The sequence below is a fragment of the Littorina saxatilis genome, linkage group LG10, assembly GCF_037325665.1.
Source record: "Littorina saxatilis isolate snail1 linkage group LG10, US_GU_Lsax_2.0, whole genome shotgun sequence".
Classification (NCBI taxonomy): domain Eukaryota; kingdom Metazoa; phylum Mollusca; class Gastropoda; order Littorinimorpha; family Littorinidae; genus Littorina; species Littorina saxatilis.
This window is the reverse complement of record NC_090254.1, coordinates 9920312-9943531: the sequence shown is the minus strand read 5'-3', so window position 1 is coordinate 9943531 and position 23220 is coordinate 9920312. Positions and strand designations below refer to the sequence as shown.

Genomic DNA, 23220 nt, shown 5'->3' with positions numbered 1-23220 from the left:
AAACATAAACATGTTTTCAGAAGCAAAGAATAAAACATGAGCAAGTTATGCATACCACCATGCACCTTTTACCCCCTGCACCTCCCCCACCCCCAGCTAACTCCGCCACCACCAAACTGATTCTTTTCAAGCAACTCAGATTGAATTTCTAGTGTTCACTCTGTTTATTTGTTCCTGTTGGAGTCTGTTGATTTAATTGCATTTTTTTTTTTTACTGTGCTTTGTCCCACCATACAAATCCTAAATAAGACATAAGACATAAGACTTTATTTCAACCATGTGCAGTACACTAGGGACATGTTTTGGCCAGAGTACAATCAATCAATCCATACACGCCCTTCCAAACATCGCTTGCAATCTCAGTCACACACACGCTCACGCACGCCCGCATACATTCCCCACACAAAACCCACAACAGCACACACGCGCAAGCATGCTCCTCCTTAACAAAACGTGTTTAACCATCAATTGTACATATGCGTAAGATAAACAGTATAGAAGTATCAGTAAGAATTATATATGTATCAGACATCAGTTATGACGACAATAACTAAAATCACAAATCCTTAATAAATGGGGCAGAAACAGCATCTTACATGTACTTTCTTTCTCTTTGGCTGAGTTTGACAACAAACCACCACTAAGGCATTCCAAAGCATTCTAATCTAACAAGGTATGATCAAAACCTAGTCAAAAATGAAAGGGTTTTCCATGAAGCGTATCAAAAGCAGTGAAGCATGAAAGCACAGCAACAAAGCGGTGAACATAAGCTGCATCATGAAAGCGTAATTCCATTTCAATGAAGCGTGACAACAGTAAAGAATGAAGGTGCGTCAAAGTAAATGAGCCACAATATCTCAAAATCCAAGCCTTAAAGTAAACAGATAAAGGAAAAAGTTAACAAAGATTTTAAGATATGCCTGCACATCAAAAGTTTGCAGCACCAGGTTGATATAAAAAAATTGCGAAGTTTTTTCCTTCTTTAAACCGTAAAAAAATCTATGCGGCTAAAATCTGACCCGGTGCTGCATTCTCAGGCACACAAAGCAGAGTTGTGAAAAATCAAAGAACAAACATGCAGAAGATGACAAACCTGGTATAAAACTTAATAAAAATAAAAATAAAACATTATTATTTCTTCAGGCAATCGCTCTACCAACCGTCACCAAAACCAGGTCTATCTTCTTCTCGTGGAAGTCATGCTCAGGTCCAAGAACCGCAAAAGGGAGGGACGGTTGAAACAGTGCACACATGTGTTAAGTGCATGAGCACTCGACACAAAATTCACATCTTACGCCAACTGGCCGACATCCCGGCTATACATGCTGGACCCTGAACCGGAAACGTCACGAGAAAAACCGCCGACACCACCCAACAGTCCATCCCCCACTTGTTGAAAGTGGTTTGGACCGGTGTAGGACGCACTAGAGAATGGCTCTGGCACCTGGGCACCCCCACTGTGATAATGGGCCAGCCCACTGCTGCAACGACCGCCAATCAAAATTCGACTATGCAGTTGATGCTGACTTAGATTACAGTCTCTGTCTGACTCGCTCTCAGTCTCTCTCTCCACGTTTCTTTCCTTTCATCTTTCTCTGTTTACGCTAAATTGCTGCAATGTTTCCTTTGCAAACCTTTAGGTTGTTTATGATTCAATCACTACTGTAACAATGAGGGATTTTCTCATTTGCGGTACATAAAAAAAGTACTGTGCCAGTACATATATGATGCAATGCTTGTGAGTTCCAACAATAAACTACGTTGGTGATTATTTTTCTGCAGGCATATAACATTGTGATTGTGGCCATTCTGCGACGGGCGCTGTGGCGTGGTGGTAAGACGTCGGCCTCTTAATCGGAAGGTCGAGGGTTCGAATCCCGGCCGCGGCCGCCTGGTGGGTTAAGTGTGGAGATTTTTCCGATCTCCCAGGTCAACTTATGTGCAGACCTGCTAGTGGCTTATCCCCCTTCGTGTGTACACGCAAGCACAAGACCAAGTGCGCACGGAAAAGATCCTGTAATCCATGTCAGAGTTCGGTGGGTTATAGAAACACGAAAATACCCAGCATGCTTCCTCCGAAAGCGGCGTATGGCTGCCTAAATGGCGGGGTAAAAACGGTCATACACGTAAATACGTGGGAGTTTCAGCCCACGAACGAAGAAGACGAAGAAGAAGTGGCCATTCTGCACACATACTCTATCAACATCAACATACTTTCTTTCTTTCTTTATTTGGTGTTTAACGTCGTTTTCAACCATTCAAGGTTATATCGCGACGGGGAAAGGGGGGAGATGGGATAGAGCCAGTTGTCAATTGTTTCTTGTTCACAAAAGCACTGATCAAAAATTTGCTCCAGGGGCTTGCAACGTAGTACAATATACTACCTTACTGGGAGAATGCAAGTTTCCAGTACAAAGGACTTAACATTTCTTACATACTGCTTGACTAAAATCTTTACAAACATTGACTATATTCTATACAAGAAACACTTAACACGGGTAAAAGGAGAAACAGAATCCGTTAGTCGCCTCTTACGACATGCTGGGGAGCAACGGGTAAATTCTTTCTCGTCCCAACCAATATGGGACTCTAACCCTAACCCGCGGGGGGCATCAACATACTGAAAAAAGCAAGCAGTGTAAGCCTTTAATTTAGACTATATAGTGACTGCATGGATACAAACAATACATGACATTCAAGCTGCTCTACTATTCTTTCTACAGCAGTATGCAGCAAGACTACTAAGAGAAATTACTATGTCAGTAAGAGTACAGAACACATCACTAAAAAGAGACATTATCTGAAAAATAAAGCTACATGTATTATTAGATAAGGCACACAAAATATTCTGCTACCACATAATAGAAGAAATGCAAAGAGCTGTAATACAAAAGCAACAATACATCGTCTCGGCAGAAAGGCCGCGTGAACTACTGAAAGCTACATACTAATATTAGAGCAACAAACCTTAATGTCCTGATATTTAGGAGCATGGAGGGAAAGGGAATGCTTTTTTATAATGCTTATTGCTTAATGCTTATTACCAAAGTGTATCTCATCATGTACATCTATTTCCTATCTAAGACGAAAACCTTTCAAAATTCATTTGTGTCTGTCTGCATCTGCGAAACTTGTAAATGATTACCCTAAGTCCTTTGTACACAATGTCTACATCTATCCACAGAGTATTTTGTGACATGCCTTGGTACATTTCTGCTGGGTGTTTCTTGGAACATTTCCTCAGATAAGTTTATCCTCTGTATCATAAGTGTTGTTACTTAAAAGGCAGCTGGGTGGAAGTACAGTGACTGTAACGTTTTATTTTGTCATAAATGAAACGTTCCAATAACATATCATTCTTGTTCAGAATCAAAAAACAAGAAAGGTAGGTTGTTGGAAAGTTTGTTATTGACTTCTTCTTCTTCTTCGTTTGTGGGCTGAAACTCCCACGTACACTCGTGTTTTTTGCACGAGTGGAATTTTACGTGTATGACCGTTTTTTACCCCGCCATTTAGGCAGCCATATGCCGTTTTCGGAGGAAGCATGCTGGGTATTTTCGTGTTTCTATAACCCACCGAACTCTGACATGGATTACAGGATCTTTTTCGTGCGCACTTGGTCTTGTGCTTGCGTGTACACACGGGGGTGTTCGGACACCCGAGGAGAGTCTGCACACAAAGTTGACTCTGAGAAATAAATCTCTCGCCGAACGTGGGAACGAACTCACGCTGACAGCGGCCAACTGAATACAAATTCAGCGCGCTACCGACTGAGCTACATGCCCGCCCTGTTATTGACAAAACAATACGTTACATTATATACATATATATACCATTCTTGTTTTTTTATTCTGAATTTCGGAACGTTCGAAGTCTATCTACTTTTGGAATTCTTCTGGGTGTAATTACATTAAGTCCTTTGTGTACAATGCCTACATCTTTCTACAAAGCATTCAGTAACTCACCTGGGCGACTTTCCGCTGGGAGGTTTGAGCAGACCCGCGGAGCTGGCGTCAAACAAGACACCGTCGCTGCCTTCAGAGCTGCGAACAGACACCATGGAGCCTGGCAGGTAGGCTGATGAAGGCACCGCCAACGCCTGTGGCACTGTCAGGTACTCATCCTGGGGTAGGTAAAGAAATAGGTTTGTACAAAGAAAGGAAAGGTGTTCAATACAAGTTTTGAAATGAACGGTAACAATGTTCACAGTATCCAAACTGACAAAAGCAGGGCTGCTGATAGGAGTTACCGGTAACCAAAACTTCTTTGAAACTTTGCAGTAATTTCAGCGGCGACAAATTTTTTCACGGTCAGGGAAAGGTGGTGCCCAGGGCTGCCTCAAACCAAAGGAAAATTGTCGAAACTTTTATGGCAATTCGACAAGATTTCTGAAGAAAATAAATCGCAGCAAACATCCATGTAAAGCAAACAACAACAACACACCTTAGCTCCCATGGCCCAGCGGAAAGCGACGACCCCACCGACCGTCTTCGCCACCGCTTGGTCTTGCATGTTTGTAGGTGGCAGACGGAAAACAAACTCGTCGTCCGGAGCGCGAGTGACGCCCCCGGTCAAGGCCGTGGTGACCTCAGGCATGCTGGGATGCAGGAAAGGGTGCCAAGCCGCCCAGCGAACAGTGACTGTGCGCGTGTGGGCCCTTGCTAGGCTCTGAGTTATCTGCAGGGACAAAATAAGAACATTTACTCATGGTATGATGGTACAATTAGAAATGTGTCCTTTTTAATTTTTATAGCATCAAAAAAAGTTATAGTTTCCTGTCAGATATGTCTGTGATTTGAGAATTGAACTGCACGATAGGAGGTACTGATATCTGAGGAAGTACCAAACTTCCTCCAAAGATAAAACTTTTCTAAATATTTTTAGCCAAAGCAGATCATGCACTCACTTCGAGTGATAAGTGTAGGATGACGCAAAACAAGACCTATATTGCACAGCAATATGGCTGAAATGCATATGGAACCTGAAAAATGTCATATCTATGCAACATTTTGCAATAAGCGAAACCCCTGAAATGCTATAATAAAATACTTCACTTAACAGCATTGAGCCAAGTGTTGCATATACGTTCAAGAGTTGTTGTCACATACACATACCTTCCTGTCTTTGTCAGACAGGGACTCGCTGATGACATAATCCAGAGTAAAGACAACGGCAAACATGGGGTCCTCTAACAGGTCGTTCAGCTCGACGCGACTCTTCAATACCAGAGCGTTACCCTGAACACCACTGCCGCCCCTGAAATGAACAGATGACACAGTGTGCATGACTAAGCGTACTTTGAACACTCCCAGCACTTTTTTTTTTAGCAAAAATTATTCCAAAATGCACATAATTTGTCCAACTCTTACACACTAAAGACATGCAGTTATGACAAATGCTGACTCAAACTGCTCATCCAAAGACAATTCTAACATAACAGACGGTCAGATTCCAACACTTACAGACTAGACAAGCTGTTACAGCTAATGTGAAAGCAACTGCTTATCCAAAGATGATTAACAAAAAAAAGATTATCATCAAATACCTGACATGCTGTTATCCAGAGATGATTCAAAATAAACATCATCTTTCTAAAAACCTACACACCAGACATGCTGTTACGACAAATATAGAATCAAACTGCATTTCCTTCTTCTACGTTCGTGGGCTGCAACTCCAACGTGCACTCACATTTTTGTGTGCATGAGTGGGCTTCTTTGTGTGTTCTTTCTTTCTTTCTTTCTTTATTTGGTGTTTAACATCGTTTTCAACCACGAAGGTTATATCGAGACGGGGAAAGGGGGGAGATGGAAAAAAGCCACTTGTCAATTGTTTCTTGTTCAGAAAAGCACTAATCAAAATTTGCTCCAGGGGCTTGCAACGTAGTACAATATATTACCTTACTGGGAGATCTTTGTGTGTATGACCGGTCTTGAACCCTGAACCTTCATCAAACTGCTAATCCAAAGATGACACCAAAGTAACAGTCATATTCCAACACTTACACACTCGACATGCTGGAACGACGAATGTGGAAGCGACTGCTGCGTCTCATGGAGGGAGAGGCTGTGGTTTTGCGAATGTTGCCGTCCCCATCTCCCCCGGTGGATCCTTGGCTGGGTAAAACGTCCACGTGGAACACCTGGGGCTTCTCGATGTACGTCCATCCGTTGTGCACACCCACCTACAAACAGCGTTATTGTCTTACACGACAAGAAAATACGAAGTACTTTCCTAACTGGGATTCTTTTTCATCTTCGTTCATGGGCTGAAACTCCCACGTTCACTCGTGTTTTGCATGATTGGGTTTTTACATGTGTAACTGTGTTTACTCCCCCATTCAGGCAGCCATAGGCCGCTTTCAGGGGACCTAACTGGAATAAGAGACAAAGGTTTTGTCTGTTGGAGTCTCTAAAAAACCTTTTGTAAGTTATAAGCATTTGCTTAATTTCTTCGCATACCTGAATGCTAAAGCATCTTTTTTGCAATTATTCTTGACTCCATTGATACATGCATAGCAGGTGCATTCTCTTGTTTCACTCCAATGCAAGGACATACATATTTCACTACTTTATTATCCCATAGCTCAGAGGTCTTTTACCTGCCACAGCAGTGACATGGGGGTTGGGACATGGATACCGTCGCTGAGCCCGCACATAAAGTTGACCCATATCCGCTCTGAACCTGTGACCTGAGAATCACAAGTCGTGTGTTGTACCGACGAGCTACCATGCCCTTACCTGCAATCGCCGCTCGGACACGTTAATGCTGAGGGACTCCTGGGGGCGATTTTCGCGGTTGGCTCTGTCTTCGCTCAACAGCTCACACAGATCCTCCTCAAAACCCTCAATGGCGGGCTGCAGAGTGATGGACAGTCCCTCCAGTGCACAGGACGCTGCCGCCTTCAGCTGTGGTTTGCGGAAAGGATCTTCACCTGATGGGCAGAAATACAGCTTAGGGTCCAGTGTGAAAGATATCTGTGAGCAACAAAGATCAGGTATGGGAATTGAAAAATGTAAAAAAGGCTCAACATTTTTGAGTGATTACAAAGTCGCCTAGCCTTTCTAGGGGGGTCCAGGGGCATGCCCCCCCAGAATGTTTTTCTCTCCAAAGAACCCAAATGGTGCAATTTGGTGTTATATTATCTTAGCTCCAAGTTTGCCACTAAAATCAGTTTTTAGAACCATTTTTCCCTCCCCCATTTTTTTTCTTCGGCGGACACTTTTGCTTTTTCAGTGGAAATTTGCCTTTCGGCGGACAATTCCCCTGCCTGAAAGATGGATGTATCATAGACTGTTGCAAATATGATACCGCGGAACCCCAATTTTAGGACCGACTCACCCCTTGGCTGTTTGAGATGTTCTGTTCATAATGTTTGAGATGTTCTGTTCATAATGTTTGAGATGTTCTGTTCATAATGTTTGAGATGTTCTGTTCATAATGTTTGAGATGTTCTGTTCATAATGTTTGAGATGTTCTGTTCATAATGTTTGAGATGTTCTGTTCATAATGTTTGAGATGTTCTGTTCATAATGTTTGAGATGTTCTGTTCATAATGTTTGAGATGTTCTGTTCATAATGTTTGAGATGTTCTGTTCATAATGTTTGAGATGTTCTGTTCATAATGTTTGAGATGTTCTGTTCATAATGTTTGAGATGTTCTGTTCATAATGTTTGAGATGTTCTGTTCATAATGTACCTCCATTCTGAGACTCCTTCCCTTTTTTAGACCAGATGTTAGAGGGGCACGGGGTTCCACTTTATCATAGACCAGATTTTAGAGCGGCATGGGGTTCCACTTTATCATAGACCAGATTTTAGAGGGGCACGGGGTTCCACTTTATCATAGACCAGATTTTAGAGGGGCACGGGGTTCCACTTTATCATAGACCAGATGTTAGAGGGGCACGGGGTTCCACTTTATCATAGACCAGATTTTAGAGGGGCATGGGGTTCCACTTTATCATAGACCAGATTTTAGAGGGGCACGGGGTTCGACTTTATCATAGACCAGATTTTAGAGGGGCACGGGGTTCGACTTTATCATAGACCAGATTTTAGAGGGGCATGGGGTTCCACTTTATCATAGACCAGATTTTAGAGGGGCACGGGGTTCCACTTTATCATAGACCAGATGTTAGAGGGGCATGGGGTTCCACTTTATCATAGACCAGATTTTAGAGGGGCATGGGGTTCTACTTTATCATAGACCAGATTTTAGAGGGGCACGGGGTTCCACTTTATCATAGACCAGATTTTAGAGCGGCATGGGGTTCCACTTTATCAAAGACCAGATTTTAGAGGGGCACGGGGTTCCACTTTATCATAGACCAGATTTTAGAGCGGCATGGGGTTCCACTTTATCATAGACCAGATTTTAGAGGGGCATGGGGTTCCACTTTATCATAGACCAGATGTTAGAGGGGCATGGGGTTCGACTTTATCATAGACCAGATGTTAGAGGGGCACGGGGTTCCACTTTATCATAGACCAGATTTTAGAGCGGCATGGGGTTCCACTTTATCATAGACCAGATTTTAGAGGGGCATGGGGTTCCACTTTATCATAGACCAGATGTTAGAGGGGCATGGGGTTCCACTTTATCATAGACCAGACTTTAGAGGGGCACAGGGTTCCACTTTATCATAGACCAGATTTTAGAGGGGCACGGGGTTCCACTTTATCATAGACCAGACGTTAGAAGGGCATGGGGTTCCACTTTATCATAGACCAGACGTTAGAAGGGCATGGGGTTCCACTTTATCATAGACCAGACGTTAGAAGGGCACGGGGTTCCACTTTATCATAGACCAGACGTTAGAGGGGCATGGGGTTCCACTTTATCATAGACCAGATGTTAGAGGGGCATGGGGTTCCACTTTATCATAGACCAGACGTTAGAGCGGCATGGGGTTCCACTTTATCAAAGACCAGATTTTAGAGCGGCACGGGGTTCCACTTTATCATAGACCAGATTTTAGAGCGGCATGGGGTTCCACTTTATCATAGACCAGATGTTAGAGGGGCACGGGGTTCCACTTTATCATAGACCAGATGTTAGAGGGGCATGGGGTTCCACTTTATCATAGACCAGATGTTAGAGGGGCATGGGGTTCCACTTTATCATAGACCAGATTTTAGAGGGGCACGGGGTTCCAATTTACCATAGACCGATGCAAACTGGCAAATTCATTTTTCTCCCAAAAAAATCCAGTAACTGAGCTTTTTTGTTTTTGATTCACGATTTTGGAATGTTAGCAAGACTATCTGATTTGGACTTTTTCCTGTCAATGCAGCCAAAGTCACAAATAATCACCAATGACAAACAAAATAACTAGCAACTTTAACCTCATCTCAGGATTTTTTGTTCTACCTGGTGTGACATGGACCCCTGGCACAGTACTGTCACCGCTGATGATGATATTCTCTGGCAACAGAGGGATGACCTTTCTCATGGCCTTGTGTGTGCCAATCGCAAAACTCAGATTGCATCCCATGATTGGTTTCAGCAGCTGGTTTGCTGAAAAAATATCACTTTCATATAAAAGCAAGAAATGGTAAACACAGTGCTAACATCGACTCATGAAACTGAATACAAATTATACCACTGCTTCCACCCCCACCCCACCCCCCACACACACACCCTAAAAATTGTACAGAAATACAAGAGGATAAAGCAAAGATGTAGGAAAGATGTCTAAGAATCTGCCTTCATGATTTATCATTTGAATACCATCAAACCAACCAATTAACTGCATTAACTGAAATTTGTTCTTATGACTAAGGCCTAAAAAAAAAAATAGGTGTGGTTACGGTAACCCGACCTACCCTATTTTTAGGGGCCGACCCTATAACTTTTTATTACATTTGCACAAAAACAAAAAAAACCACACACAAGAAAACGAGTGCAGAAAACGCAATGAAAGCGAAAGCGCCCGAGTCGCACACTTATTTCCCTGTCAAGTAGGTTTAATTTGTACACATTAGAAAAAAAAGTTTAAAAAAAAAAAGTAATTGCCTACCTTCCTACCCTATTTTATTTGGCTATGTTACCGTAACCACACCTATATTTTTTTTTGGCCTAAACCAAAGAACACTACTAGTACTATTCAACTGCCTTTCATGGCTAGCTATTCCCAGAGCTTGAGTGTTCCCAGTAAAACCCTACTTACATTCAATAGGTTCATCCATTAGGTACAGAGCACGTGGAGATCCATGGTACATCTCCAGCCTGCCAATCGAGTAAAACAGTTCACAGAGTTAAAACTCAATCAGTGCTTCACTTCAAGTCATCCAGTAGTCGTTGTCTTGTTCCAGTGTTAGTGTTAATGTTGTTTTGTTTTAGCTTGTTCTATCTGCTTGTTTGGTTGCATGGTCTGTTTTGTTTCTTACATTGTGAACCTAGACAACAGTGAGTGAGTTATGAAATCAGTCTTCTGGCACCTTCTAGTTCTAGAATGAGATGTACAAATCATTGAAGCTGATAATTCTGCCCTCTTTCATCTTTATATGATCTTGATACTGCAATTTTCCAAAACTGTCGTTACAAAAATCTTCATCAAAAACCATTACTTCTTTTTGAGTCTTACTTTTGTGTGGGTGGGGAGGGGCCTCTCAAATCCGGCAGTTCCTCATCTGTGTCGAACGGTCGCAAGATGGTCCACCCACAACCAACACGACGAGGCCGGCCATCAGGGGCGATTGTGTGAGCCACCACCTCCACCACGACCAACACCTGAGGACTGCTGATGCTGGTGTGAAAGTAGATAGGCTGCAGACAAAACGCATGCTAATATTGTTATCTTGCTTACAAAACACATGTCCTTGTTTGGCACCGTAGGACATGATTAAATCTGAATTTTATTGATAATGATATCGTTATTGCATGAGCTTAGGTCATTTGAGACTCTGTACTGAAGCTGATCTGTACACACTAAAAATATGTTTTCATCACTTTCACAAATTCAAGAATGTTTGTAATACCTGAGTTGTGGGTTATGGCAGAAAGCTTAGAATTCTCGTCTTTTACAGATCTTAGTCCTTACCACTAAACTATGTTTTTTTTAAAGCACAACATGTCAAAAACTACATGCTTCTTTTTAACACTTTGAGATCTCCAAAAATTCAGAGATTCACTGCATGGTAGGTCCTCGGTTACTTGTAAACCCATATCACAGGGCTTTAAACTGAAGCTGATAGTGCATCAAAGTATGTGTCACACTTTTAATGTGTATATATACCTGATTGTACTGTAACTTTGAATTTCCAGTGCCACGCCCAGCTGAGACAGGTCCCGTCCATTGTCGTCCAAAGAAGACTTTAAAGCCAGTGTCATAGAGGCTGACTGCAAGTTGATACTCCACTTTATTCTGTGGTTGCTGAGAACAAAATGCAAAAATATTATTGAACATTGTAAATGCAGACTTACACGTTTTGGAAAGAACCGGGACACTTACCCACATTCTAATGTTTCAAAAGTTGATTTTGATAGCTAAATCAAGTCAATATGCATTATGCAGACTTATGTGAAATTAAGGTACAATGATCAGATTCAGAAGCAAAAAGGCCCAAACCAAGCGTCTGTTTTGGCAAGAATGATACGCTTGGTAGCTAGCCACTTGCTTTATTGCTTGGCAAGAAGATGAAGGAATTTATTAAATGATTTCATAATAGACCTTTTCGGTATCTGAGCAGCTCTCGCGAGACACGCTCTTTGTTATGCTTTGAACATCGCGAGAACTTCGAACCTTCGCTTGTGCAGCTCGCACGAGATCGCTGTACCGCATGCTTTGCTATGCTCTGAAGCTTGCGAGAGATTACGAGAGCTTGGAATACCGATAGCAGGGTTCGACACTAGCGGGGGCGGAACGCCCCGGAGTTTTGTGTTCCGCCCCAAACATTGCCGAAGCTTGGGGCCCACTTCGCCCCAGGATAAATTCCAACAATGACAAACCGAAAATTCTAATGCCAGAGCCAATCACTAAAAATCGCCAGTCAAAGTCGTCACTGAAATTTGCGTTACGATCAATGCCGCAGTCAAGAAAAAACACATTAAAATCGTCGAAGGACAATGCCGCAAGGGAAATAACTCCCAGATTGCGCTCTTTAGCGTGAGAGATAAGTATCGCCTTCAAATGCCAAACGCAAAATGTGGCAACATATCCCTGGTGTAAAAAAACCATGGAAATGGAGATGAAGAACAGGGTGGAGAGAAACGAAAAAAGGAGACCGATGCAGCCAAAAGCGCGAAGCGCTGTCGTAATTTCAATGTCAAATGGTTGAAAGAATGTGTACGATGAAGAAAAACAGACAATGCATTGCCGCACGTGAATACTGAGAGTGGGCCCCAGATTTTTGTTTTCCGCCCCAGCAATTTCCATCTCTGGGGCCAGTGTGGCCCCAGGCCAAATAAGTTAGTGTCGACCCCTGCCGATAGGGTCTATAGACCGGCAAGAGTTGAATACAATGGGTTGAGACGACAGGACTGCCATGATTTGTGCAAACACCATGTTATCACCACTAAGTGACTAAAAAACAGAGGTAGCCTAACTCTTTGAACAGAAATTATCTTAACCCATTCTAACATTTAAATTAAACAGCTAGTAGTGGTACTGTAGTAGTACTAAACTAAACAAACTTGTGTAAAATGCCTTCTAAAGAATGATTCATACGCTATTAAAGTACCAGAGCGGAACAACACACACTCTCTCTCCATGCGTGTTTGTGTGTGTGTGCGTGCGGCCTACACAGTAGACTTCATTTTTCAACAGATGAAAACAGTGATTGCCAAACAAGTTGAGACAGGAGCGTCTGCTTGTTGTGGTTGACAACAAGCTCCTCTTTCCACTCACCGGGTTCATTAGCCCCACCACTGACTTGAGATTGATGCATATGGGTGTGCTGATATCGTGTGCTGCATGCTCCCGATCAAAAGCTGCGGGTAAGTGGTAGTTTTTCGAATAGAAGTCTATCCAAGACCTCCCCGTTAGAATGCCCGCCATTGTGGCATTTAGTATCAACTTCCGGTCGGGTTGCTTGGATTGCTTAAAAACAAATTCTCTTGTAAAACGAACCAATCATTTATGACCAATAATAATCCTACGATGATTATCAAAATGTGTAACGAAGAAATCCACGTCTACAGTTATTTGAAATGTTTTAATTCGTTGGGTTTTTATCTCTGTATAATTTCTAGACCTTTTGGAATTTCAAAAGCCCAGGGGAGTTCACTCTGACTAGCCTTCTGAATCAAAATGGCCGCAACTTTTCGTTTCTTTTCTTGATTCCAGCAACGATCACCAACATGAAGCGTTCAACGAACACCAGTTCCTCTAAATCTTCTGCTATTGAAGCTAAGAAACCCAAACTTCCAGAAACAAATATCCACGTTGGCGGATCGCGAACACTTTCGGTGAAATGTGAAAAATACGACAGGCCTTTCCCCTACTTCAGAAAGCCAACAGAGACGGGACGTTTCAGCCAAGATCATGAGAGGAACTTTCACCATGACAGACGGCAGTTGCGATACTACATCAAACCTACGAAGTCAGATCCGTGCTTTGACCTTAGGCAGGGTTACACGTCACGGATTCGGAAGGATGAAAGCGTGAAGGAGTATCTCGATGACATGCTAAGATGGGTGATGATGAACAAAGAGAAGTTCATGTTGCAATCGGACAAAAATCAGTTGGATGCAAAGGAAGGCATTGACAGGTGTTCTTAGTTCTACCTTATCATATTAACTGGCTAAATGTGTCAAGTAGAATGCGCTGGAATATGATGGATTGTATAATATTACGCATGGAGTTGTTTGGTCTGTTGTTTTGTTGTTGTTTTGTAACCAGGATACATGTGCAGATTTTGTTTGCCTCTCATACTAAATTGTTGCTTGCCTCTTATACTAAATTGTTGCTTGCCTCTTATACTAAATTGTTGTTGATAAAGTACTAAAATTATACTTGTCATTAGAGAAAATTCTTGGGACAAACGAACAATGTCCCTATTAAATCCAAGGTGATCTGTCGTGGTCAGGAAACTGGCTCACTTAAGTTACTAGGTCAAGGAACAAGGGAATGCATCCTGAATGTAGAGGTACAATGTTTTTAGAGGAGTCTTGTGAAGTACAGAACAGTTGTACACAACACATAAGAAAATCCTTGCCTTGGGGCCAACCTAAAGTGTTGTTTCATTTTTCATGTGGCCTGTCATGACTGGTAATGGTATATATTTTGGTTGAAATGATAAAGGGACTACAGAAGGTGTCCTTTAGTGACGGGCGCTGTGGCGGGGTGGTAAGACGTTGGCCTCTTAATCGGAAGGTCGAGGGTTCGAATCCCGGCCGCGGCCGCCTGGTGGGTTAAATGTGGAGATTTTTCCGATCTCCCAGGTCAACTTATGTGCAGACCTGCTAGTGGCTTATCACCCTTCGTGTGTACACGCAAGCACAAGACCAAGTGCGCACGGAAAAGATCTTGTAATCCATGTCAGAGTTAGGTGGGTTATAGAAACACGAAAATACCCAGCATGCTTCCTCCGAAAGCGGCGTATGGTTGCCTAAATGGCGGAGTAAAAACAGTCATACACGTAAAATTCCACTCGTGCAAAAACACGAGTGTACATGGGAGTTTCAGCCCACGAACGCAGAAGAAGAAGAAGGTGTCCTTTAGTGGGAGGTGGCCTCTCGTAATGGATACCACTGTAAGTGCTATGCTGCAGACCAAATCTCCACATAATTGTGGTCCTCAGATTAGCTTGTGCTGTTCAGATTTGGAAAAGATTACGCATTAGTCATTATTCAATAATTCATATTTTTCACATCTTACAGCTTACACACAGACTTTGTGTGCTGGAGGGGCCTTCTGACCAGACTCATGTGTACGCCTTACGAAAACAAAGATGACTGGAAAATTGCAGTCACCAAGTTCCGTGGGACGTACTTCTTGTGCGAGTTTGAGACGGAGAGAAAGAAGCAGCGGGAAGAGCAGATGACACAGCAGCAGGATGAGATGAGTTACTGGGGATGGAAGTTTGAGCAGTACGTCACTGCAGGTAGATACCAAAAGATACAGCTGTATACTTAGAACAAATTATCCTGAGTCAGAACATAATAATTATGATTACATTACAAAGATATTTATTTATTTATTCATTCTATAGTTCGAAGCGCCTGGCTCACAACACCAAAAATAGGTGCACAAATAGACAATTCTGTATTAGTGTATAGAAAGCTTAAACGAGCATATTAAATAAACTATCCATTTAAAATACTGCAATTTTGATACAACGAGGCATAACTTTTTTCTCAGCTTTGACGTTTCTTCTGGTAGCACCTTGTGTGTGACAAAGAGCAAACCCATTTCAAAAGAGCATCAGCAGTGTTGCACTGAAAAGCATAGTTCAACTTGTGTAGCACCTTGAAAACACCTTCGCTCAGATAACATTTTCAAGAACTCAACATTCAAATCAAATCAAATCAAAAATTATTATGTTGGCATAAGCTATACAAAAGAGCTTTTTTTGGTTTTTGTTGTTTTTGTTGCTATACTGAGCATGCATAAGGGAAACAAAAGCATTTTACTATGATGTTGACTCCATCACTTTATTTTCACTGAACAATGTTGTGTTGTGACAGATAAACCAAATGGAAGGCCAGACACTGATCGACCTGTCAACAACAACGAAGGATTCTGCAGTGTTGTTCGTTCACGCCTACACTCGCACTCTCTGGGTAAGAGCCATTTGTTATGCTCACTTCAGTATTCACTAATTCAGTGAGCATTCAATCGTGTATTGTTGTTTGGGTGTTTCTTGTATTTTTTTTTAAAGATGTCATACGAAGGAGAGCTTGACTTACTTCATTTAACTGTACACTGAAAGTCCATAGCTCAGTTGCAAGCACACTGTCTTTGATACCAGTTCTTTGCTTTTGATGTGTGTTGGAAGCCTAGGTTTGTGGGGGGATTGTATTTCCTAGAGACAATGTTCACTGCAGACTTTAAGCAGAGGGAATCGCACAACCCTTGTGTGCAAATGATAGCAAAAAGACTGATTTATGAGTTAAAGATCCAAAGTTTCCAAGGAAATTCTAGAGAATTGGAAACACAGAGAGATGGGTGCAATAATGGCTTAGTAGATAAGACACCGGCCTCCCAAGCGGAAGGTCGTGAGTTCGAATGCCATTCGCACCTGGTAGGTTCAGGGTGGAGATTTTTTCCAATTTCCCAGGTCAACTCATGTGCAGACCTGCTAGTGCCTTAATTATACCCCTTTGTCACAAGTTTGTGTGTACATGTACACGCAAGCACAAGACAAAGTTCACACGGAAAAGATCCTGTAATCCATGTCAGAGTTCAGCAGGTTATAGAAGTTTACATGAAAATACCCAGCATGCTTCCTCAGAATCGGCGTATGGCTACCTAAATGGCAGTGTAAAAACGGTCATACATGTAAAAGCCGTGGGAGTATATAAGCCTATGAATGAAGAAGATACCTAACGTGCACTTGAAGATGTCCTCATACTGAAGATGTGGCAGGTGGGTTTTTAAGAAAATTGTCAAAACACACAAAACGCTCACCATCACATAAAGTGACTCTATGGCAAGAAAAGCAGCCCATGAATGCAGCTGTAAAAAAAAACGTAACCTTTGGTTTGAGTTTGACTTGTACTACGTTGAAGTTACAAGTAAATTGTTTTTTAGTTTGTTTGTTTATAATAATAATAATAATAAATGAGCATTTATATAGCGCAACATCATAACTTTACAATTATGTAGTTGAATTCAAGAACAAGATGGGTACAAGACAAGCCACTGGGCGGGGATGTAGCTCAGTCGGTAGCGCGCTGGATTTGTATCCAGTTGGCCGCTGTCACCGTGAGTTCGTCCCCACGTTCGGCGAGAGATTTATTTCTCAAAGTCAACTTTGTGTGCAGACTCCTCGGTGTCCGAACACCCCTGTGTGTACACGCAAGCACAAGACCAAGTGCGCACGAAAAAGATCCTGTAATCCATGTCAGAGTTCGGTGGGTTATAGAAACACGAAAATACCCAGCATGCTTCCTCCGAAAACGGCGTATGGCTGCCTAAATGGCGGGGTAAAAAACGGTCATACACGTAAAATTCCACTCGTGCAAAAAACCCACGAGTGTACGTGGGAGTTTCAGCCCACGAACGCAGAAGAAGAAGAAGAAGACAAGCCACTCTCTCAGAAACTTTTGTGAAGGAAATACGTACAAGGAAGAGTATCACAGAGTGAGGATTCTCCCCTCTCATAGTGTTTTTGTTTGCCATGGCTTTCTTTATTTAACAGAAAAAAAAGTGCCTTTTAGTTGTAACACTGCATGTTTTTTCACAATCGTAACAATTGAATATGTATGTTTTTAGAATTTACATTTGAGAGAAATGCCATGTCAAGGTAAGGAGAACAGTTCCATCGTTTCAAATGTGTTTTTATTAGTGAACATTTGCTTTCAGTGTTCGGCGGAGAAGTGGATGGTGTCGACTCCAGTATACCTGGGGACAATAAATATTTGGAGCTGAAAACTTCTCGTATTATGCAGGCCCGCAGACAAGAACAGAACTTCAGAAGGTATTTTTTTAATTGTTTATGCTTAAAAGTTTAAGAATGCTGGTTTCACAAATCTCTCGATTTTTATGGTCTTACCTTCAGAGTTTACGCATCAATTGATGATTTAGCTGTTTGAGATAAATCCAAAAACATAAAGACTGCTAACATTCCAAAATTCAAAATAAAAAAAACAAGAATGGTAAGTTGAAGGGTACCTTGATTGCAATGTTTTGTTTTGTCATTTAATTTAAACGTTCCAGTAACGTTTATGTCAGATTTCCTTCCTTGTTCTGTTTTCATGTCTTTAAAAAACCCATTATTTATTGTAACCTGTTATTTGTTAAGTTTATCTTTTTTGTTTTTTTGTTCATTCAGATTCAAGCTGATAAAGTGGTGGGCACAGAGCTTCTTGCTGGGGATCACAAAGATTATCGCTGGTTTCCGTGACGATGACGGCATTGTTCATAGTCTGGAGGAGTACCAGACACAGAAGATTCCATCTTTGACAAAGGTGAGAAAGTATGTGTGTGTGTGTGTGTGTGTGTGTGTGTGTGTGTGTGTGTGTGTGTGTGTGTCACTGTGTGTGTGTGTGTGTGTGTGTGTGAGTGTTTGTTTGTGTGTTTGTGTTTGTGTGTGTGTGTGTTTGTGTGCGTTTGTGTGTGTGTGTGTGTGTGTGTGTGTGTGTGTGTGTGTGTGTGTGTGCAGAACCATGACAGTTGTTTCTTGTAGATTGTATGTACAGTGGTACTTGCAACGAAAGGACATCCTCATGCCCAACCATATCCCACATTACAGCTGTCTTTTTACATTTAGTCAAGTTTTGACTAAATGTTTTAACATAGAGGGGGGAATCGAGACGAGGGTCGTGGTGTATGTCTGTGTGTGTGTGTAGAGCAATTCAGAGTAAACTGCTAGACCGATTTTTATGAAATTTTTCATGAGAGTTCCTGGGTATGATATCCCCAGACATGTTTTTCATTTTTTTGATAAATGTCTTTGATGACGTCATATCCGGCATTTTGTAAAAGTTGAGGCGGCACTGTCACACCCTCATTTTTCAATAAAATTGATTGAAATTTTGGCCAAGCAATCTTCGACGAAGGCCGGAGTTTGGTATTGGATTTCAGCTTGGAGGCTTAATAATTAATTAATGACTTTGGTCATTAAATATCTGAAAATTGTAATTAAAATTATTTGTTTATAAAACGATTCAAAATTACGTTTATCGTATTCTTTAACATTTTCTGATTCCAAAAACATATAAATATGTTATATTCGGATGAAAAACAACCTCTGAAAATTAAAAATATAAAAATTATGATTAAAATAAAATTTCTGAAATCGATTTAAAAACAATTTCATCTTATTCCTTGTCCGTTCCTGATTCCAAAAACATAGATATGATATGTTTGGATTAAAAACACGTTCAGAGAGTTAAAAAGAAAAGAGAGAAAAGCGTGCTATCCTCCTCTGCGCAACCGCTACCGCGCTTTTCTGGATTGTTAATTTCACTGCCTTTGCCACGAGCGGTGGACAGACGATGCTACGAGTGTATGGTCTTGCAGAAAAAATGCAATGCGTTCAGTTTCATTCTGTGAGTTTGACTGAGCTTGACTAAATGTTGTATTTTCGCCTTACGCGACTACTTGTTTTGTTTGTTTTTGGTATGGTCACTAGACAACGGAACAATAGAACGTGTCCTCACGGGAGGTGTACTCAAATCAGAGGGATTCTAGGTTAACATCATCACACATACCCCTGTGCAGAAAAGGAAATTAAGTTCGCCTAGACTAGTACATGTATCAGTTTTGGTATGGAATGCCCCATAACAACTCATAATTATTCTTACCCATATAATGCGGTTTTCAGGATATCCACAACCCATGGCAGCCTAACGTATGCTTCAACTTTCTGGAGCAGGTCCTTGGTTTCATCAAGGAGACTGTCACCACTGATGATCCAAAGTAAGTTTTGTTGCTGACTCAAGTTACTGATCATTGCATCAATCCAGAAACAGATGGGCTACTAATGTTCCAAAGGCAAAGTGCAGAATGAAACAAACTAGAATTGTTGATTATTGGAACGTTTCTTCTTCTTCTTCTGCGTTCGTGGGCTGAAACTCCCACGTACACTCATGTTTTTTGCACGAGTGGAATTTTACGTGTATGACCGTTTTTTTACCCCGCCATTTAGGCAGCCATACGCCGTTTTCGGAGGAAGCATGCTGGGTATTTTCGTGTTTCTATAACCCACCGAACTCTGACATGGATTACAGGATCTTTTTCATGCGCACTTGGTCTTGTGCTTGAATGTACACACGGGGGTGTTCGGACACCGAGGAGAGTCTGCACACAAAGTTGACTCTGAGAAATAAATCTCTCGCCGAACGTGGGGACGAACTCACGCTGACAGCGACCAACTGGATACAAATCCAGCGCGCTACCGACTGAGCTACATCCCCGCCCAATGGAACGTTTTATTATTGACAAAACAAAACGTACTGTAAATGTAACGTTTTGTTTTGATAATAATGAATTGTTCCAATAACCTACAATTCTTGTATTTTGATTCTGATCATATTATACAAAGAAAGTGAAGTTAGAACAGAAGATCAGATTCTATGACGTAGATTCTTTCATCATATTTTCTGATTTTACCTGCTTTGGTTGACTGCACTTTGACAAAAGTTCGAGGATACAACCAAGATGCTTATGTGAGGTTTGTTGTTCTTGATTGAGGAATAACAAACAGTGGTACGTACATGACATGCTAGGAAAATAATGAAACAGTGTGACAGGTATCAAATTGCGAATTTGTTTGTTCATTTCAATCAATCAATCAATGAGGCTTATATCGCGCATATTCCGTGGGTACAGTTCTAGGCGCTCTGCAGTGATGCCGTGTGAGATGAAATTTTATACGGCCAGTAGATTGCAGCCATTTCGGCGCATATTTACCTTTCGCGGCCTATTATTCCAAGTCACACGGGTATAGGTAGACAATTATTAACTGTGCCTAAGCAATTTTGCCAGGAAAGACCCTTTTCTCAATCGTGGGATCTTTAACGTGCACACCCAATGTAGTGTACACGGGGGGAGGGTTCGGACACCGAAGAGAGTCTGCACACAAAGTTGACTCTGAAATAAATTTCTGCCGAACCTGGGATCGAACTCACGCTGACAGCGGCCAACTGAATACAAATCCAGCGCGCTACCAACTGAGCTATATCCCCGCCCGGAGGGGGTGGGGGGAGTTTGTTGATGGGTAGGATAGTGTTGTGGTGGCGTCGATTGTTCTCTGTTCCATTGTTTGGTATTTTACTTTATTTCCATTACAAAGCTCTGGTTGCTCAAATTACGATATGAACGTGTTTCAGGATGGTTCATCTTCTTACCTGGAGCCCAGGAAAGGATCTGGAATGCAGGTGCTTGGGACGAGACTCTAGTTATGTGTTCTTGCCAGACTGGTTTCTGCACTGGGAGGGATGGTCTGCAGATAAGTAGAATGAATCTGCAGGTCTATGAGTCAGGGATGGCTAAATCACCCACCCGATCGCCAGTAAAAAAAGATCTGAAGGGCTAGTAGAAACCCTCAGACAGCTTGCCTGGCTGGTTTGTGCACAGCAAGGGAGATCTGTCTATGAGTGTGTGTGTGTGTAGGTGTGGGTGTGTGTGTGTGAACACACTTCCGGTTCTGTATGTGCAGCTGACAAATGCAGTGCAGGAACCATGGGTGTAGGGGGATGTAAATTGTACATCATGTTTAAAGATGAATTTATTGGATGCATGTGATGTTACTCCGTGCGCTACACTTATCTGTGCAACTGATAACAAAAAAGCATTCCCAGAAAGAAGAATTGAATAATGTAGCAGGACTAACATTATGAATAATTGAATTTAGATTGATTCATGCATGCTACATTTATTATTAAAGTGTGCATGGCTGTGTTCCCATGTGCGCGTGCATGTTTATTTCGTAGGATTTGTTACCGCTGTATCTGTATGGGACAAGGATTCAACATTTTAGGCACTGGAAATGTTAATTACTATCAGTGTTATGTTGTTTTACCAGATTAAGGATGTATACATTTTAATTAAAAAAAATATACATGTACAGCATAATCTTGTAATCATGAGTGTTTGTGAATACATGTATGCATGTTGGTCGGTTTGGAAGTGTGTGTGTGTGTGTGTGTGTGTGTGTGTGTGTGTGTGTGTGTGAGGGCTCTTATGTTTTTTAAGCCTTGATGCTTTTGCTGTGAACTTGGGATCTTTATCATGCGCATGTATGCACACAGATGTATTGGGCTAAAGAGGAGAGTCCACACAGAGTTGTCAAAGGAAAAGTACTTCCCGTCAAAAAATAAAAGTTCTGTTGACAAACCCAGACCTGTCCAGTTTGAAACATGGGCAAAGGCATCCTGACCTCAGGTCAAAATGACAGGATGCCTTGGTTTTCTTTCTGTGGGTAAGAAATTGATTTTTTACATATTTAGATCTTTTCGTTATGTGTTATGGATATAAGCAGATTCGCGATCGTCGATAATGATTTTTCATGGTGTTGTGTAATTTTTAAATTACAAAGGAATTGATATGTAAGACAGTTTCAAGCGAGCTATGTTTTGCGGCTGTATTTACTGTGCAAACAACTCTAAATATGGCATAAGTGTCACGTGATAATCAACCATTTGGTTTCCGCGCTCGCTGGAGCAGACGATTTTTTCTGTAGTGATGCAACCATATATTACGGTCTCCTTCCAGCAGCAGTCCCACTGAAAATTTCGACTTGTTTTGACCTTAGAACGATGTCTTTATCATAACTGTGAAGAACAGAACGGAGATCACTGTCAAAGTCGGCCAATCTGCAATCATTTAGTCTCGCGAACACTGCTCGCAAACAACATATGGGAGATAACTCTGTATTCTTGTTTTGATAGATTCGCGTAGGGATTTAGCGTCCGGTCAGAGAGATAACTGGCGATAGCCGTTGAGCGATGATGATCAGAATGGGGCAAAGACTATTGATCCACTTGGACATTGTCCAAAATCAACAAGATTCATACTCCACAAAGCCACAGAGACAGTCCTGCAGTGGGAAAACTGTCCCAAGAAAGCTGTCTTTTTTTCAGACTCTTTGTCAGCACTCCAGGCCTTGTGTTCGGGCAATCCAGACTCGACCATGGAACACCTGATGCAGAACATCAACACACTGGCCCAAACCACAGCGGTTGTTCTGCAGTGGATCCCTGCACACACGGGGATTGTGGGCAACGAAGTGGCGGATCGGCTGGCAAAGGAGGGCAGCAAAACTGAGCAGCAACCCTCTAATCTCACTTACAGTGAATCCGAAACAGGCAAAAATCCACCTTCAAAAAGAAAAACAATGGATATAATCCACACGAAGATGCCCTCCATCAGCTCACTTGTCACGAGCAGACCATTGTCTTCCGCCTCCGGACAGGCCACTGTGGACTAAACAGCCACCTAAAAAGGATCGGCATCAGACAGTCGGCCCTGTGCCACTGTGGAGAGGCGGACCAGACACCGGACCACTTCCTGCAGACCTGCCAACTCCACTGCAGTGAGAGGAAACATGTCTGGCCCACAGGGACATCGCTGCACACCAAGCTATGGGGCAGCACTCAGGACCTGGAAA

At 42.0% G+C, this 23220-nt stretch overlaps 2 protein-coding genes across 3 annotated transcripts in view; one reads left to right on the top strand and one right to left on the bottom strand.

The window, feature by feature from the left end:
* The window catches only part of LOC138978130 (nephrocystin-4-like), a 62656-nt gene extending 49642 nt beyond the window's left edge, over window positions 1–13014 (bottom strand). Inside the window, exons 1-11 of one of the 2 annotated variants that reach the window (XM_070350777.1) lie at window positions 12852–13014; window positions 11241–11378; window positions 10590–10771; window positions 10173–10231; window positions 9374–9520; window positions 6741–6934; window positions 6006–6184; window positions 5115–5256; window positions 4444–4677; window positions 3966–4123; window positions 1296–1481 (exon numbers count right to left, since the gene is read on the bottom strand). In XM_070350777.1, the coding sequence (XP_070206878.1) occupies window positions 1296–1481; window positions 3966–4123; window positions 4444–4677; window positions 5115–5256; window positions 6006–6184; window positions 6741–6934; window positions 9374–9520; window positions 10173–10231; window positions 10590–10771; window positions 11241–11378; window positions 12852–13001 (1769 nt within the window). In that variant the 5' untranslated portion in view covers window positions 13002–13014. The remainder of the gene's footprint in view (window positions 1–1295; window positions 1482–3965; window positions 4124–4443; window positions 4678–5114; window positions 5257–6005; window positions 6185–6740; window positions 6935–9373; window positions 9521–10172; window positions 10232–10589; window positions 10772–11240; window positions 11379–12851) is intronic. The other variant, XM_070350779.1, reaches the window with a different exon arrangement.
* Window positions 13015–13244: 230 nt separating this feature from the next.
* On the top strand, window positions 13245–21686 carry LOC138978129 (decapping and exoribonuclease protein-like). Its single transcript, XM_070350776.1, has 7 exons — window positions 13245–13713; window positions 14825–15048; window positions 15632–15727; window positions 17472–17586; window positions 17941–18076; window positions 19435–19529; window positions 20942–21686. The coding sequence occupies exons 1-7, from the start codon at window positions 13304–13306 to the stop codon at window positions 21066–21068; spliced, it is 1203 nt and encodes a 400-aa protein (XP_070206877.1). The 5' UTR covers window positions 13245–13303; the 3' UTR covers window positions 21069–21686.
* The last annotated feature ends 1534 nt before the right edge of the window (window positions 21687–23220 follow it).

Bases quoted from the DNA above. Each gene is read 5' to 3' on its own strand.
- LOC138978129 (XM_070350776.1), top strand. From the start codon at position 13,304: ATGAAGCGTTCAACGAACACCAGTTCCTCTAAATCTTCTGCTATTGAA. The intron at 18,077-19,434 runs GTGAGAAAGTAT...TGCGGTTTTCAG, and splicing joins AGATTCCATCTTTGACAAAG to GATATCCACAACCCATGGCA. The intron at 19,530-20,941 runs GTAAGTTTTGTT...AACGTGTTTCAG, and splicing joins GTCACCACTGATGATCCAAA to GATGGTTCATCTTCTTACCT.